This window comes from Mytilus californianus, unplaced genomic scaffold, assembly GCF_021869535.1.
Source record: "Mytilus californianus isolate M0D057914Y unplaced genomic scaffold, xbMytCali1.0.p SCAF_1, whole genome shotgun sequence".
Lineage (NCBI taxonomy): Eukaryota > Metazoa > Mollusca > Bivalvia > Mytilida > Mytilidae > Mytilus > Mytilus californianus.
In genome coordinates this window covers 131,467,791-131,486,092 of record NW_026262581.1, presented here as the reverse complement: position 1 = coordinate 131,486,092, position 18,302 = coordinate 131,467,791, and the positions used below count along the sequence as shown (strand labels likewise).

The 18,302-nt window shown below is 32.1% G+C and overlaps 1 protein-coding gene across 3 annotated transcripts in view; it reads right to left on the bottom strand.

Moving 5' to 3' along the window:
• Positions 1–10,371: 10,371 nt before the first annotated feature.
• The window catches only part of LOC127734496 (eyes absent homolog 1-like), a 118,705-nt gene continuing 110,774 nt past the window's right edge, over positions 10,372–18,302 (bottom strand). For all 3 annotated transcript variants that reach the window (XM_052244396.1, XM_052244415.1, XM_052244406.1), the window contains 5 exons: positions 17,947–18,101; positions 17,381–17,495; positions 15,680–15,801; positions 14,661–14,761; positions 10,372–13,921 (listed from right to left, as the gene is read on the bottom strand). In XM_052244396.1, coding sequence (XP_052100356.1) covers positions 13,841–13,921; positions 14,661–14,761; positions 15,680–15,801; positions 17,381–17,495; positions 17,947–18,101 — 574 coding nt within the window. In that variant the 3' untranslated portion in view covers positions 10,372–13,840. The remainder of the gene's footprint in view (positions 13,922–14,660; positions 14,762–15,679; positions 15,802–17,380; positions 17,496–17,946; positions 18,102–18,302) is intronic.

Here is an 18,302-nt window from a genome sequence, read left to right as displayed (position 1 = left end):
GAAAATTTGTACCATAAGGCATCTGTATACACTGTATGAAGCATCAAGGTCTTCAACATCCTTAAATGTAAAGCTTTATGCAAAAAGCTAAGAAGACAACTCTAAAATGACTTTAAAAGATCACAAAAACAAAAGTGCGAACAAAAAAAACCAACATTATATGGTATCTGAGAAAGAATGATCATATATACTGAAAGTAAGCTCAAGTATCATACTTAACCTGAGTTTGTTTAAATCTATATAAAAACAAGGAGATTTGATGTGATTGCAAATAAGACAACTTTCCACAGAGAACAAATGACGAAAATGTAAGCAAGTATAGATCATGGTACAGCCTTCATAAATGAGAAAGCCCATACTGTATAGTCAGTAGTGTTTTTATACGCCCGTTTACGGGACGTATTATGGTTGTGATCTGTCAGACACCTACTTCATGTTTGCTGATACTTGGAGTTATGAATGGAGGTATGCCTAGTAGGACAAAGTGTGCTACTAGGCATATCATAAGTTTTCATGGTTTACCTCAGCAAAGCTATAAAAAGCCAGACATGAAAAATTAGAAACAATTCAAACGAGAAAACTAAGAGCCTAATGTATAACAACCCATTGACCTAGTTAGTATCAGAACAGCTGTAATGTTCATATCACAGTATACTTTTTTTTTAAATCAGAGTGAGGCTGATACAGACTGTCAATCTTTTCTGATAGACAGAAATCACAACTTACTTTTTTTCTTTTTGCAGTTTTTTTTGTGGATAATTTCATGGTGAATAATAATACCTAACAAAGAAATGAAAATACCAAGAGAAATATTAAAAGAATGGATAAGGTTAAGTTTTGTTGCTGTACTACTGATGTTTACTATATATTTCCATGCATATTAACTTTAAGATGATTCTAAGTTTTACATGTCCAACTGGCAAGGTTAATCTGACCTTAACTTCATTTTCATGGTTCATTGGTGATAACTGTTAAGTTTGCATGGTTATGTATGATTCTCAGATACTATAAGCAATAGGTCAACTGTATTTTATGTATAGAATTATGGTAAGGTGTACATGTCAGTCTATCAGGGTTCATAGACTCTGACCTAATTTTCTTGGATTATTAATGGTATTAAGTTTAAATGATATCTTAGTAAGACTTAAGTCAGGATCAAAGAAAATGGGCCAAGACTCCCCCATCCCTCTTTAAGTCAATTTTTTGGTTTTTTTTTAGTACATTTTTCTTATCTTTGATTGTCTTTATTTTGCCTGCTGGACCAAATTACCTCTTTTTAAAATTCTGGACCGTAAGGACTTTCAACAAAATTTCCTTTATGATTGGTAAAGCAGGTGATATATATCACTCTTGTTGAAATTATAACAAGAATGTGCACACTTTGTCCTACTAGGCATACCTCCATTCATAACTCCAAGTATCAGCAAACATGAAGTAGGTGTCTGACAGATCACAAAAACACTTACACATTACAAGTCATAACTGTCAAGCTTCAGAACAGATATGAAGTACTGGAGAAATGTGTGACAAAATTTAAAGTTAATTCATCATATTGAAAAATTCAAAGTATTGGCAAACAGGAAGAGGACTAACAAATCTGCAAAGTGCTCATAAGTTATAACTTATGGTCCAAGGACACAGTTATCGTCCTTTGGTTTTCCTTGTCTACGAATATAGTCCCTAGTGTGAACAGTGTATAACTTGCATTTTTTTATACACTTTCCCAATTTATTTCTTGATATTTTATGCATGAAATATTAAGTAAGGGGATGAAATTACATGTTAAAAAAATTTGGGTGCTGAATCTTTATGTTAAGTAGTGATTTGGTCCAGTTAAAAAAGGTCAAAAATTAGAATGTCTGAAGCTGTCAAACTGAATTGTAACCCCCCTTAACACAGAGTTGTCAATATTTTGAGTTCGAGCTGGTAGAAGTTTCTATAATTTTGATATTATTTGTATCAATAGTAGTACACTACACTGTAAAAATCTTTTTGAGATAGAGCAGGTGCGATTTTTTTTAATTTGAATTTATTCTCTAAAAGAAATGCACTACGAAATAACTGTGTTCTCGGGCCTAAGAGATGAATTCCGTAAATGTAGATTCTGTACTTTGGCAACTTTCCTGAATGGTTTGCTGGTTTCAATTTGTCAAACTAAATAAAAGTAAAGCATTTACATCTTTGTTTGACAGAAATTCTGTTAAAATGTCCCTTTTTGGCATTATACGGCTAAATAAGCATTTTAAAGCAGTTTCCATTTTATGCCTAAGAGCCATGCTGACTTTCTATCTGACAGCATTTTATGTTCCTGATATTTGTGTTTCTATGCTAAAATCAAATTTAATTAACCATTTGTGAAATCTGAATCTAGAGAAAAGTAGATTATCACAGAAAAAATGTGCAGAATATTTGTATTTATGTCCCTGGTTAAACGGCCTGTTGGATGTATGTGAAATGTGAAGAGCTTTGTACATATAATCTGTAGTCCATCACAAATATTTCACTAAATCTGTAAAAAAAACACTTTACAATGATCAGTACACCCTATTCATTTCATATGCCACCATAATTTTCTTCTTTAGGATAGTAAGTGGTTCAAATATATGCCAATTGAGACTAAAACTACATGCAAGTTTTCCATTGAAAAGATAAAAACTGGTCATCAGACCATACTGTCTGCAAAAAAAAGTTGAATTCAAGAGTCCTTTTGCAATTATACTTCTTGTATCATGACATCTTAGCATAGAAATGAGCAAAAAGTAACAAATTTCCATTTCTTATAGCCTCTGTGTGCATTTTTATATGTAAATATGGGCTACGGCCTAAATCGACTCTATATAATTCTCAGTCTTACATGGCCTAAGACCATTTTATACTCATGTGGTATGCTTTTTGTAACTTTTCTTTACATTTAAAGTACATTTAATATATATGGAAGAATAATGTATGGTTAAAAAACTTCAAAAACTTCAAATTGGTTGAAAAAAATGCATGTTTATGTAAGGCTTCCCTTAATTCGAAAATCTCTATTTTCAGGCACAGGCTCACATAAATTTGACTTTTGAATAACTGTAATAAATCTGATAAATCAAATGAGTGTTCCGTTGCTATTAATACTTATTACATTATATTCAAGAGTATTTAAAAAGCAAATTTTTGCAATATTTAAATTTTTTAGGCCAAAATCTTGACAGTTGAAAATATTTGATTTAAACGTCAAAAATAAACATCCAAATTTCAATACTAAAATGGCCCTAGTTTCTATAATATATATCCTATGGCCATGAAACTTGGCCAACTATCTAATAATTTCCTAAGCTTAGGTCATGCAAAGTTTTATTAAAATTGGTCAAGTCTTTCTATCCTATTAGGTCCAAGGACACAGTTATCGTCCTTTGGTTTTCGTTGTCTACGAATATAGTCCCTAGTGTGAACAGTGTATAACTTGCATTTTTTTTTATACACTTTCCCAATTTATTTCTTGATATTTTATGCATGAAATATTAAGTAAGGGGATGAAATTACATGTTAAAAAAATTTGGGTGCTGAATCTTTATGTTAAGTAGTGATTTGGTCCAGTTAAAAAAGGTCAAAAATTAGAATGTCTGAAGCTGTCAAACTGAATTGTAACCCCCCTTAACACAGAATTGTCAATATTTTGAGTTCGAGCTGGTAGAAGTTTCTATAATTTTGATATTATTTGTATCAATAGTAGTACACTACACTGTAAAAATCTTTTTGAGATAGAGCAGGTGCGATTTTTTTAATTTGAATTTATTCTCTAAAAGAAATGCACTACGAAATAACTGTGTTCTCGGGCCTAAGACATTGTCAGGTTGCTGACCAATTATGAGGTTATTCTGTTAAGTGTTTAGTTGTACTGAAGAAACGAATGACCAAAATATCAAGTTCATTCAACATTTTTTTTTAATTCAGACTATAGGCAAACATAGAGTAGATATCTGACAGATCCAAAAAGTGCTGACATGTTTCTACTCATCAGTCTAGCTGTTGAACAAACATGGAATTCATTCTTTAAGTAGTTCCTGAGAAAACTGATGAAAATATTTGTTGGACAGACAGACAAGGCGCATGAAATATAGCCCCACTCCTAAAATAGGGTATAACAGATCAGATGGTGTCTAGTTGCATGAGAATGTGTATACAGTTGGAGGAATAGAGCTGAGGTTGTAGGCTGAAATCATCACAATTAATTGTCATATTTCCTACATCTTAATCTGTGTCAATATTCATGAAAAGATCTAGATATGAATTAGATGTTTTATCTGTCATGTTAATCATCATTAAAAATACATCCAGCTAGTACTCATTTAAATGAGATTTGTCATATTTCAAGATGGCATTTCTACTTATCATGCAGGTTTAATAACCTTTACTTAATAAAAAATATAAGTTGAGATGCATAATTTATATCCACTGGAATACTGAGTGTCACTGGAAGTTGTCAATCAAAATATCTAGCATTTTACATGTTTTTACCTTTGCGTGTACTTTAATTATTATAAGAATAGCACAAGTTCTGAAATAAGATTGTAAAAAATTGTCTAATGTTGAACAAAGAGAAACTGTTATCTGAAGTACATATTTTGTGATTATTTGGTTTTTCAAGGGCAATAACTCTTCAAGGAATAATCTAATAATTTTAGCCTTATGAAGAGTTTTGTTGATCTTGATGCACTGATAATTTTTGCCATATTAACTTTCCTCTAGGTTTGAGATAAAATTCTCCTAAATAATAAAGAAATGCATTTCAGTTGTAACATTTCTTTTTAGAAGTTGTTAGATGTGATTATCATTTTTACAATTAACACTTTTGCTCTAGCTCTTATCAAAAATGCATTTTAGGTGCAATAACATCTAATCACTTACAATTACAGCCCAATGAAGACTTTTGAAGATCTTGACATGCTCATCATTTGAACTTTGTCAAATTTTCTTTGTCTCTCAATAGTTTTTGTCTCACCTGCGATGAAATTCAAAGAATACGAGACATAGGTATTACAATCCAGCGGTGGCAACGGCATAAACTATTTGTATAAAGCTTTACATTTCAGAAGGTAGAAGACTAGGATGCTTCACACCTGTCTGTCATATGGTCCATTGACCTTGACCTCCTTTCATGGTTCAGTGACTGCTTGAAAAAAAATTACAGGTTTTTTTGTCAAGTGAAATACTCCTTTATTATGAGTATTTGGATAACTATATTTGGTATATGGGTTCCTTGCAACGTCTACATGTCCATCAGGTAAGGTTCACCTGACCTTGACCTCATTTCATGAATCAGTGATCAGGTTAAAGTTACAGACAAGTCCATATCTTAGATACTACAAGCATTAGGTCAACTATATTTGGTGTATGGAATAATTGTAAGGTGTACATATCTGACTGGCAGGGTTCCATCTGACTTTGACCTCAATTTCATGGTTCATTGAACAATGTTTAGTTTTTGTGGTTTGGTCTATTTCTCAGATATCATAAGCAATAGGTGAATAATATTTGTTGTATGAAATGATTGTAAAAGATGTACATATCTGTCTGACAGGGTTCATATGATAGTGACCTTATTTTCATGGTTCATTGGTCAATGATAAGTTTTCGTAATTTTGTCAGTTTATCAGATACTAGCACTAAGTCAACTATATTTTGGGTGGAAAGATTGTAGGATGTTCATGTCTGTCTGGCAGGGTTCTCAGGACTTTGACCTAATTTTCATGGTTCATTGATCAATCTAAAGAGTTTGTGGTTTAATCTGTTTCTTAGTTTCTATTAGTGATATGACCACTATATTTTGTGTATGGAATGATTGTAAGTTGTAAACGTCTGTCTGGCAGGGTTCATATGACCTTGACCTCATTTTTATAGAACATGGATAATGTTAAGTTTATGTGATACTTGTAGTAAAACCTTCATATTACAGAGTTTCAAAAAGAATTCAATGATAAATAAAACAGGCGAGACATTTCAGCGTGTCCACTCTTGTTTATATATAAGCCAATAATGATGTTGCCTGTTAATCAACAGCAGCCATATTTCTTGATGAATCAGAACCTCAAACACAATGTTTGAACTAGATACCCTAAGATGCACTCACGTAAAGGTAGGATTTAAATCTGTTCAGCTGTTTCTGAGAAGATGTTTGAACTTGTTAATGCCAACAATGGACATTTGTTACACCTCTATCCCAGGTTAGTGTTTTAGACCACTCTTATTGTGTTTTTATGGTGAACATGCTCAGGGTTTAACCCCGCCGCATTTTTGCGCCTGCCCCAAGTCAGGAGCCTCTGGCCTTTGTTAGTCTTGTATGTTTTTTTAATTTTAGTTCATTTATATGTTTTGGAGTTTAGTATGACGTCCATTTTCACTGAACTAGTACACATTTTTATCTAGGGGCCAGCTGAGGACCACCTCCGGGTGCGGGATTTTCTCGCTGCATTAAAGACCCATTGGTGGTCTTCCGCTGTTATCTGCTCTTTGGCCGGGTTGTTGTCTCTTTGACATATTCCCCATTTCCATTCTCAATTTTATATCAAGTACAGCAATCCTCTATTGTTTGTTATTAGTGTACATCAGCACTGCTGTTATAGAAACAGTCCATGTACATTTGCTGGTTGTCTCCTGTACTGCAATCCTCCTTTTTAAAGTTCTCTGTTTTTAGATCTTTCTTATTGTGATACTGTGGATTAATTTATTTTCGTGGGTACCAATTTTCTTGGACTTAGGAAAAATTGTATTTTTGGTGGATATTTGATTTCGTGGTTTTGCAAAAGTTTGGATACAGCCTATAGAAAATCTATACTTCGTTGAACAATTAAATTTGTGGGTTCCCTATACACACCAAATTAACGAAATATTGATACCCCAAGAATAATAATGAATCCACCAAGTAATTGTTTGTTTGGTGTACAGTAGTCCATCCATGTTTCAGACCACTCTTATTGGTTTTTGTTCGTTATCCTGTGTTAGTAGTCCCTCCATGTTTCAGACCACTCTTATTGTTTTTTTGTACGTTATCCTGTGTTAATAGTCCATCCATGTTTCAGACCACTCTTATTGTTTTTTTGTACGTTATCCTGTGTTAGTAGTCCCTCAATGTTTCAGACCACTCTTATTGTTTTTTTGTTCGTTATCCTGTGTTAGTAGTCCATCCATGTTTCAGACCACTCTTATTGTTTTTTTGTTCGTTATCCTGTGTTAGTAGTCCCTCCATGTTTCAGACCACTCTTATTGTTTTTTTGTACGTTATCCTGTGTTAGTAGTCCCTCCATGTTTCAGACCACTCTTATTGTTTTTTTGTTCGTTATCCTGTGTTAGTAGTCCCTCAATGTTTCAGACCACTCTTATTGTTTTTTTGTTCGTTATCCTGTGTACAGTAGTCCCTCCATGTTTAAGACTACTGGGTACTGTAGATTCACCATTATTCGTAATTACAAATTTTCATGGATTTTAAGGGTATAGGTACGAAGTACAATTTTCTATATGCTTGAGTGCAGAATTTGGCAAAACCACAAAATCACATATCCACAAAAATGCCAATTTTCGTCAATCCATGAAAATTAATGAATCTACAGTACTCTTATTGTGCTATAATGGTTTATTTCGTATACACTCTGTTTAAGACCTCTCTTATTGTATTACTATGGTTTGCTTGGTGTACAGTAGTCCATCTTTCTGTTTTATACCATTCTCATTGTGTAAGTATTGTTTGCTTGGTGTTCAGTAGTCCATCTCTATGTTTAAGACCACTCTTATTGTATTACTATGGTTTGCTTGGTGTACAGTAGTCCCTCTTTCTGTTTTATACCATTCTCATTGTGTTAGTATTGTTTGCTTGGTGTTCAGTAGTCCATCTCTATGTTTTAGACCACTCTCATTGTGTTACTATGGTTTGCTTGGTGTACAGAAGTCGCTTTCTCTGTTTAGACCACTCTCATTGTGTTACTATGGTTTGCTTTGTGTACAGTAGTCCCTCTCTCTTGTTTAGACCACTCTCATTGTGTTACTATGGATTGCTTGGTGTACAGAAGTCCCTTTCTCTGTTTAGACCACTCTCATTGTGTTACTATGGTTTGCTTGGTGTACAGTAGTCCCTCTTTCTGTTTTATACCATTCTCATTGTGTTAGTATTGTTTGCTTGGTGTTCAGTAGTCCATCTCTATGTTTTAGACCACTCTCATTGTGTTACTATGGTTTGCTTGGTGTACAGAAGTCGCTTTCTCTGTTTAGACCACTCTCATTGTGTTACTATGGTTTGCTTTGTGTACAGTAGTCCCTCTCTCTTGTTTAGACCACTCTCATTGTGTTACTATGGATTGCTTGGTGTACAGAAGTCCCTTTCTCTGTTTAGACCACTCTCATTGTGTTACTATGGTTTGCTTGGTGTACAGTAGTCCCTCTCTCTTGTTTAGACCACTCTCATTGTGTTACTATGGATTGCTTGGTGTACAGAAGTCCCTTTCTCTGTTAAAGATCACTCTAATTGTGTTACTATGATTTGTTTGGTGTACATAAGTCCCTTTCTCTGTTTAGACCACTCTCATTGTATTACTATGGTTTGCTTGGTGAACAGAAGTCCCTCTCTCTGTTTAAGATCACTCTTATTGTGTTACTATGATTTGCATGGTGTACATAAGTCCCTTTCTCTGTTTAGACCACTCTTATTTTGTAACTATGGTTTGTTTGGTGAACAGTAATTTTTTTCCATTCTTTTAGACCACTTTAATTGTGTGACTACTGTTTGTTTGGTGTAAAGTAATTCCTTTCCATGTTTAAGACCACTCTCATTGTGTTACTATGGTTTGCTTGGTATACAGTAGTCCCTCCATGTTTTAGACCACTCATTTTGTTACAATGGTTTATTTGGTGTACAGTAATCCCTCTCCATGTTTTAGACCACTCTCATTGTGTTACTATATTTGCTTGGTGTACAGTAGTCCCTCTTTCTGTTTAGACCATTCTCATTGTTACTATTGTTTGCTTGGTGTACAGTAGTCCATCCCTATGTTTTAGACTACTCATTGTTGAACTATATTTTGTTTGGTGTACACTAGTCCCTCTCCAAGTTTTAGACTACTAATTTTGTTACTATGGTTTGTTTGGTGTACAGTAGTCCATCTCTCTATTTTAGACCACTCATTGTGTTACAATGATTTGCTTTGTGTACAGGAGTCCATCTCCATGTTTTAGGCCACTCTTATTATGTTACTATGGTTTGTTTGGTGTACAGTAGTCCATCCATGTTTTAGACCACTCTCATTGTGGAACTATATTTTGCTTGGTGAACACTAGCCCCTCTCCATGTTTTAGATCACTCATTTTTTTACTATAGTTTACCTGGTGTACAGTATTCCCTCTCCATGTTTTCGACAACTCTCATTGTGTTACTATATTTTCTTTGGTGTACAGTAGTCCTTCATGTTTTAGACCACTCATTGTGTTACTATAGTTTGTGTGGTGTACAGAATTCCCTCACTCTGTTTAGACCACTCTCATTGTGTTACTATGGTTTGTTTGGAGAACTGCTGTTTCTCAATGTTTTAGACCACTCTCATAGTGAAATGATGTGTTTCCTAGGCGTACAGTAGTCCATCCCCATGTTTTAGACCACTCAATGTGAAACTGTGGTTTGTTTGGTGTACAGAAGTCCCTCCCTCTTGTTTAGAGATCCATTGTTGGTTGTCTTGTGTACAGTAGTACTTATCTATTTTAGACCACTCATATTGTTTTATTCTGGTTTAATTGGTGTATAGTAGTGCTCATTTTTTTAGTGTTGGTGGTTTGTTGTACAAGAGTCACTCTCTCTGTTTTAGACCAATCTTATTGTATTATTATTGTTCTATTTGTGTACAGTAGTCCCTCCTCTGTTATTAGACCACTCTTATTGCAATGTTTTGGCTTGTTTGTTCATCTGTCCTCCTTTTTCATGTGATTCTTTTTGTGGAATTTTTTGCAGTTTGGTGTACAGTTGTCACTTTTAGTTTCGAGACCTTTCATCTTGTATGATTGTTGCTTATTAAGTGTACAGTAAAACAGTCTTAGCTACACGTTAATAAAACCTTCCCTTTCGTTTATATTTAAATTATTATATCTAATATATCTCATGCTGTTTATACCACTCTTGTAAAATAGCCTTAGCAACACTTAAATAAAACCTTCTTTTTGTTAATTGTTTAGTATTGAATGATTATATATTGTATAAATCATGCTGTTTACACCACTCTTGTAAAACAGCCCTAGCAACACTTTAGTAAAAGCCCTTCCATTTGTTTATTTTTTTGTATTGAATGATTAAACTTTGTATATGTCATGCTGTTTACATAGATATGTTGATATTATATCAATAAAAAATCCACATATTGTCATACATCTTTTTTTATTGCATTATCATTTCATGCTTGACAAATTTTGTCTGTTATGATAGAGTTATCTCCCTTTAATATGATACAATGACCAATGATATTTTACAACATCAGTATCCACTGTGATACTGACACACGCCAATATAAACAATAACAAAACATCAACAATTTACTCAAGATTTTACAACTTGGATGTATCGGCATGAGGGTAGATCTGGGTACCAGTGAAAAAAGCCTGTCCCCAGATAAATAATATATAAATCAAAATATTTCTTATGAATGAGTATTAAATGAAAACAAATGAATGAAAAGGATTTCCCTTGTTGAATGGTATATACAAAAATCTTTGGTTCATTTCTCCTGCAAAATAAAATATGAAATGAGCAGAAAGGAAGAATGGAAAAGCGATCAATGTTCCATTAATAATTGAGTATCCTGAACAGTAATATGATGCAGAGAATTAAAATTGTAACAGTGCATAAAATTTATAAAACTGACAGTCACATCAAAAACAATATAACATTTAAAATACATTAAAATTTAATACATAAATTGATTTGTTTTTCTTTCAAATACCTTTTTCCCCATTGATTCATAAATTATAAATTGTGTAATAATCACATAAAATCCATCCGTGTTCCGTAAATGTTGCATAAAACACTAAAGGTAAATTGATTTTAATGTATTTCATATTATAATCATTCAAAAGGTTTTTTTTCTTTTTTTTATCAAACATTTAATAATAAAATGTAGATGTTCATTTCCATTCAAAACTCTTTCAAAATGAATAAACAGTTAACATAAAAATCTTGATTAATATACTATTTTTTCTTATCTTATCAATAAAATCATCCTAAAATTTGTATAATTATTAAGATTATTTTCTTATATATTACATATGTTTATTGTATCATCTTTCCTTGCAATAAGAAAACAGAAATTATAGCCTTTTATGATAGAGCTGTTTTTTTTTCAATATAAGGCTTTACAGCAAATGCAAATATTTTCGTGGGTTGTTTGTTTTGTGATTTCATGCATAAACCTTTTGTGCTAGGGTTAAGTTTGTTCATCAACAGTAAGTTCACTATTCACATCAATAATTCTACAAACTATTTGGCGGTGATATTTTACATGCAAATTTAAGTGAAAATAACCCCAGCGAGAAATTTTTTTAGTTGATTTACTAATAAATAAAATATTAAATTAAAAGTAAGATTTAATTTTGAATAGAAACTTTTACTGCATGTTCCAAAAAGTTTTGGTTATAATTTACACCGAACTTAGTGCGCATACCACAGGTCACAATTTAAAATGTATGGCAATCATTGCCTGGAATAACATATATCACATCCTAACTAGTTTTACAAAAAATGATGGAAAATGACAACAGACATATTCCAACAACCATTTGCAATCCATGGATAATAATGCTTTGGATTAAAAATAATAGCCAAAATATGAACAATTCATAATTCCCACTCATCATTCTGAGTTAGCATATTCTGATTAACTGAAAAAAGCAACAACTCTCTCACAACCATGAGATATAAATACTGAGATTAATTAAAGCCATCATATATAATTTGATTGTAAGGAATGTGACCTATAAGAGTTAAAAATGTAGAAGACAGTCCAATACTAAAGGTATTTTCTCTGAATTTCTTTCAGATATTTGAAGTATAAATGCTATTAGACAGAAAAACTGATTATGCATTATGAACCTTTACAATCAAGAATGCAATTCATTCTGCGATCCCATTCCAGAAAAGATTTTGATTACATAATCATTGCCAAATAAAGGCAGTACCTTTTAGTTTTTATTTTAAATCATGTAAAAATCAACAAAATTATGCCAGAGCCCCCCTCCCCTCTCCTTTGACTTTCTTCCAACTTATGTCTGTAGTCACAAAATATAAAAGAGAATGTGGCTGTGTCAGAAACCAATTATATAAAGAAATTGTAATCACCAATTATTGATTGACAATAGCAGAACTTAAATAGAACACAATCACCTCTGTGACTGTAACTTTCTTTTCCAAATGATATAAACATAAACAATCCATGTGGTAACCTTGTCTCCTTGTAAGTACTCAATTATATTTAGATTGTTAAATGACTTTCTAGAAAACTGTTTGTTGATGATATCAAAACTGCACAGGGGAACTCAGGAATACGTTAAAGCTACCTGAATAAGCTGTTTAACTCAAGTTATTATTTGGTAACAATTTTTTATATTTTATAGTTCAAATCGAAATGGAATTGAGCCTGTACAAGAAAATTGGTTAACACATAAACAGTTTATGCTGTAAAGGGTCACATTCCTTCGTAATAACAGAATATTTTGATTATCGTTACAATTCTCTTAACACTTTGATTGTCATCTGCATACATGTTAAATATATAATAATATACACTGATATGTTCATGCTGTTATCAAGATATAGGGTTGATTTTATGTACAATACAATGTTGTGGGACTTTGGTTTTATCTGAATGCTGAAAAATTTATGGTTAAAGCACCAAAGAATATAAATACTATTACTCTGTACAAAGTGGGTCACAATACCCTAATTTTAGGGAGCTTTAAATTGCATAATGGGCTAATTTCCTAAATGACAATATGCTTCTTAAAGCTCATTTTGATATACACTTTACTGACTGACTAAACACACTTGAATATGTACCTTCAATTTACTTGTTAGTGATCTACTTGTACTCTGAATGCTATCTTCTAATATATAACTTTGAGTTCAATGTATTCTGAATGCTAAGTTCTAACAAGTAACTTTGAGTTCAATGTATTCTGAATACTATATCTAATAACTAATTGAGAGCACCTTTTTCTGTGATATATTCTTTGGTTTTAATAATGAATTAAAATTGCTTAGAATTCAAAGACTGTTTTAAAATGAACTACTGAACTTTCATCTTGTTTATGTATATATATGAGCAATAATAATATTTTTGGACCAATTAAGTTGTACATGTAAGGATAAATATATTGCATTCATTAGAACATAAAAAACATGAAGCACTTTAAACAGTACATATATCATGGTCACTGTTAACATAACCTTTGTTAAACAAAAGTTATCAGGATTAAATGTCATTCTAAGGTCAATCCTGTGACCTTTAACACATGGTCTGCATCACTCTCCAAAAAAGATATATTAAATACCAATTTTACAATATATAATTTTATAAAATCTCTTTAGGACGTAAAAAATATCAACAACGTCAACAACATGAAGCTTTCCTTTCCGTGCACATAAATCTTTGGTTCGTGTCAAGGTTATCTTAACCTCCTATGGTCCAATTGTCAACAATGGCAGTTCATGGCACAACTGTCCCACAATGCAATGCTGACAGGAAACAGTCTATTGCATGATGGGAAATGACATCACACATGGTCTGGAATAGAGGCAAGTTTTTTTGATGGCAGAAATTTCTGTCCTTATCACATATCAGAGGTAGTTTAATTCTAATGCATGATTTAAGGCAGCTAGGTCGGAATGGTTTGATATCCTCCAGAATGGAAAATTCATCTGCAAATATAAAATAAGATGTACAGAATATATGTATATCAAAATTACTATATATAAGCTGTTAAAATAGAGATATGTCTAGTCTGTTTAACCTGGTTAAAAACTTTGACAATTGTTGACCAGAAGACTCTAGAAACAGTATACCCAAGTCTTGCTTTTGAGATTTTAGTGACTAAAGTTTGAGGCTAGACAAAATTTGCCAATCAATTCCACTCAAACTGGTGATTGAGATAGCCTTGAACTTTCAGTGAGGTGTGAGCTTTTGTTTCCTGATAACCTCATTGTGACTGAGACGAAAAATTAATTAAAATTTTATTATTTGGTTTTGTTCGTTTTCAAATGCATAACGTTAGGGTTTTCATGTCAGGAATCAATGCAGTATACTTCTTTTCAAAATCTATTACAGTTAGAAGTAGAAAAATATCATATACACTTTATAAAATAAATATAATCATCTGCTGTAGGATCAGTGTTCATAACAGAAATGATTTGGTATGATTTCCTGAAAGACAACTATCAACCAAATGACATGGATGTAAGCAACAGCTTTTTTACTCACTACTGTATGCCTACCAGAGCAATTTTCTAGATACTGGCCTGTTTTGTTTGTTTAATTGTTTAGTGACTATTGTGTTTCTTGTTTTTTTTTTCTTCAAATTTGTCCGAACACATTATTACAAGTTGTATTCATTTTTATATTTTCAAAAATATTTCTGGGTTGTTGATACACATTACTTACTTGTTTTGATGCTTGTTCTTCATCACGGCCGTCACCAACGACAACATATGTACACTTCCTGCCAAATCTTGCAACTATTCTGTCAAAACAACTATCTTTTCCTACAATATATTAAGAAACAGGTGTACTTTCATACTTCTAAGCTGATTCTTACTGATAAACTTATGTTATCTTTTATTGACAAAAAATTCATAGTTTGTGAAGTGCTTTTTTGTACCTATTGCTGGCATTTTTTCCTCAATTTTATAATATGCATACTATAAAATATTATACAAATGGTGTTAATGCTACACTGTCATGTGTGATCCTTTTATAAAAGAATGAAATAAGCTTGTAATGCATGTGAACTTTGTCTGATTCTGAATAAGAGCACAAAAATTTCATACTGTTAAAGTTTGTGAGGTACACATTTTTCTCCAATTCTTTTTTATTCATTAAGTCAATTATTTCTTATACCCAAATATATACATACTTCCTATTGATATGTAACAAACAGCTTTTAAGACATCCAGACAAAAATTAAAATCGAGGTCCAATATTTTTGATTCCAAAAGTCTGTGGTTATCAACTATATTTTCAACAAGTGTAATGTAAACAATAAAATTCTGCTAAAATTCTCCCAGAAAATGTACTACATGAAATTTGTCCTATTTTTTTGGCCATTATTGACTTCTTTTTTTTTTTTGCTTTTCAAAAATCATTTGGTCAAATTTATTTCAGATACTGTGGATTCATTTATTTTCGTGGGAACCAATTTTCGTGGATTGAGGAAAACTTGCATTTTCGTGGATATTTGATTTCGTGGTTTTGCCAAAGTCTGCATAAATTCCTATAGAAAATTAGTAATTTGTTAAACCTTGGAATTCGTGGTTCCCGGGTAACCACAAAATCTAAGAATAATATCCAATGAATAATAATGAATCCAGAGTACCTGAAGTCAGAAGGCTTTAAAATGGCATTTACCAAAGATTGCCACAAACAACAAAGATTGGATTCCAATAATAAATGTGGTCACTTACCTATTTTTGTAGCACTGTAAACATTTTCTATATTGAACACACCTCCAAGACCATATAATAAAACTTTAGCTAAAGCTGGAACCAGTTGTGTGGTTGTGACTAGTACATTAACACAGTTTGACCTGGAAAGTAAAAGAATCAGTAAGGGAACCAGTCTGGTACTTGTTCCTAATGATTACCATGACTCTTAACAAAGAAATAGCTAATCAGTTAGGAATGTTGTAAAAACAGTAAATAATGAGTTAAGGAATCAGTCATATAGATATGAACTCAGTCTAATTTGCCTTTACAAAAGTTAAGGAATCAGTCATATAGATTTGTACTCAGTCTAACTTGCCTTTACAAAAGTTTAGGAATCAGTCATATAGATATGTACTCAGTCTAACTTGTCTTTACAAAAGTTAAGGAATCAGTCATATAGATTTGTACTCAGTCTAACTTGCCTTTACAAAAGTTAAGGAATCATTCATATAGATTTGTACTCAGTCTAACTTGCCTTTACAAAAGTTAAGGAATCATTCATATAGATTTGTACTCAGTCTAACTTGCCTTTACAAAAGTTAAGGAATCATTCATATAGATTTGTACTCAGTCTAACTTGCCTTTACAAAAGTTTAGGAATCAGTCATATAGATTTGTACTCGGTCTAACTTGCCTTTACAAAAGTTAAGGAAACATTCATATAGATTTGTACTCAGTCTAACTTGCCTTTACAAAAGTTAAGGAATCAGTCATATAGATTTGTACTCAGTCTAACTTGCCTTTACAAAAGTTAAAGAATCATTCATATAGATTTGTACTCAGTCTAACTTGCCTTTACAAAAGTTAAGGAATCAGTCATATAGATTTGTACTCAGTCTAACTTGCCTTTACAAAAGTTAAGGAATCAGTCATATAGATTTGTACTCAGTCTAACTTGCCTTTACAAAAGTTTAGGAATCAGTCATATAGATTTGTACTCGGTCTAACTTGCCTTTACAAAAGTTAAGGAAACAGATATGAATTCACGTCAGTTGTTTGAAACAAGAAGTTACTTGAAGAAAACGACTAAAATAAATGAAACAACAGTATCAAATATATACTCTCAAATACAAACAACAGTATCAAATATGTACTCTCAAATACAAACAACAGTATCAAATATGTACTCTCAAATACAAACAACAGTATCAAATATGTACTCTCAAATACAAACAACAGTATCAAATATGTACTCTCAAATACAAACAACAGTATCAAATATGTACTCTCAAATACAAACAACAGTATCAAATATGTACTCTCAAATACAAACAACAGTATTAAATATGTACTCTCAAATACAAACAACAGTATCAAATATGTACTCTCAAATACAAACAACAGTATTAAATATGTACTCTCAAATACAAACATTAAAGCAATCCCTAGAATGCATGTACATTCTGATGTTATCATTAGTCATCAATTTCATATTAGAACCAGTCACATTTAACACCTTGAACAACAGTCTATAATCCATTTAATAATAATGCCAACCTAATGTCTGCTGTTTGTACCTTAAACTTACAGTCTGTGAACTTTTTTCAAGCTTTTATATAGATATAGGAAGCTGTGGTATGAGTGCCAATGAGACAACTCTCCATCCAAGTTACAATTTATAAAAGTAAACCATTATATTTTACATGGAATTTACAAATGAAGGCATTTTGATGTCCCTACCTTGAATTTATAATCTGTAAGCATTTTAATGCTAGTGTGAGCCAGTTGTCAGTTAAGGTTTCAATATCTTGCCGTACTTGTAACCAATTGTCTCGTTTCTGTTGACCAATTAAACCTGTAGAACAAAACACCCATTACATCTTTTGAAAGCTTGTACTAATATATTTGGTTGGTTTTCTTTTTAAACATGAGTGTGACATAACTCATATTCATTATCATTATAATCAGAATTGGAATATAAAATTTGTTAAAATAGTATAACCGTAATTTACTTTTGTGTAATTGAACTTTCTACAAGAGAGGGAAAGGGTTTTGGATAACTAATTCCCAAAAATAGAAAAAAATCTATTAAAATGCTATTAAAAGCTGATCTTTGAACCCTTCTGATCTTTATATGCTAATCTTGTAACCTTTTTAAAGGTAAGCATGATAGAGATTCCTTGTATGGCAAGCTTACATTATCATTCATATAAAGTTTGAATCAACTTTGAATTAGTATTAGGTGTATTAATCAGAATCCCACTTCCTAGAGTAGAATGAGGCAAAGAAAAATTAATTCTATTTACCTCCAACATTATTTCTGTAACTATTATATATTTCCTTTATCCTCCTATATCTAAATGCTAATTTCCTCATCCAATCTACACCACCCCTCATCCCGGCTAATACATTAGGGTTAGTTGCTGCTGCATGGAAACCATCTACAGCAAAATTGTATCCACTAGAAAAAAGACAATAAAAGAGTATTATAAAAATATATGTATCTACAGCAAAACTGTACAAATGAAAAAAATATGGTTTGTTGTAGTGCTATAGCATACAGTAAAGGGCACAATGATTATTGTTTGCGAAATTATTTGTAGTATATTGACAGGAACTATAGCACATTATTGATAATAATGGGCCTCTGGTTATTACAGGA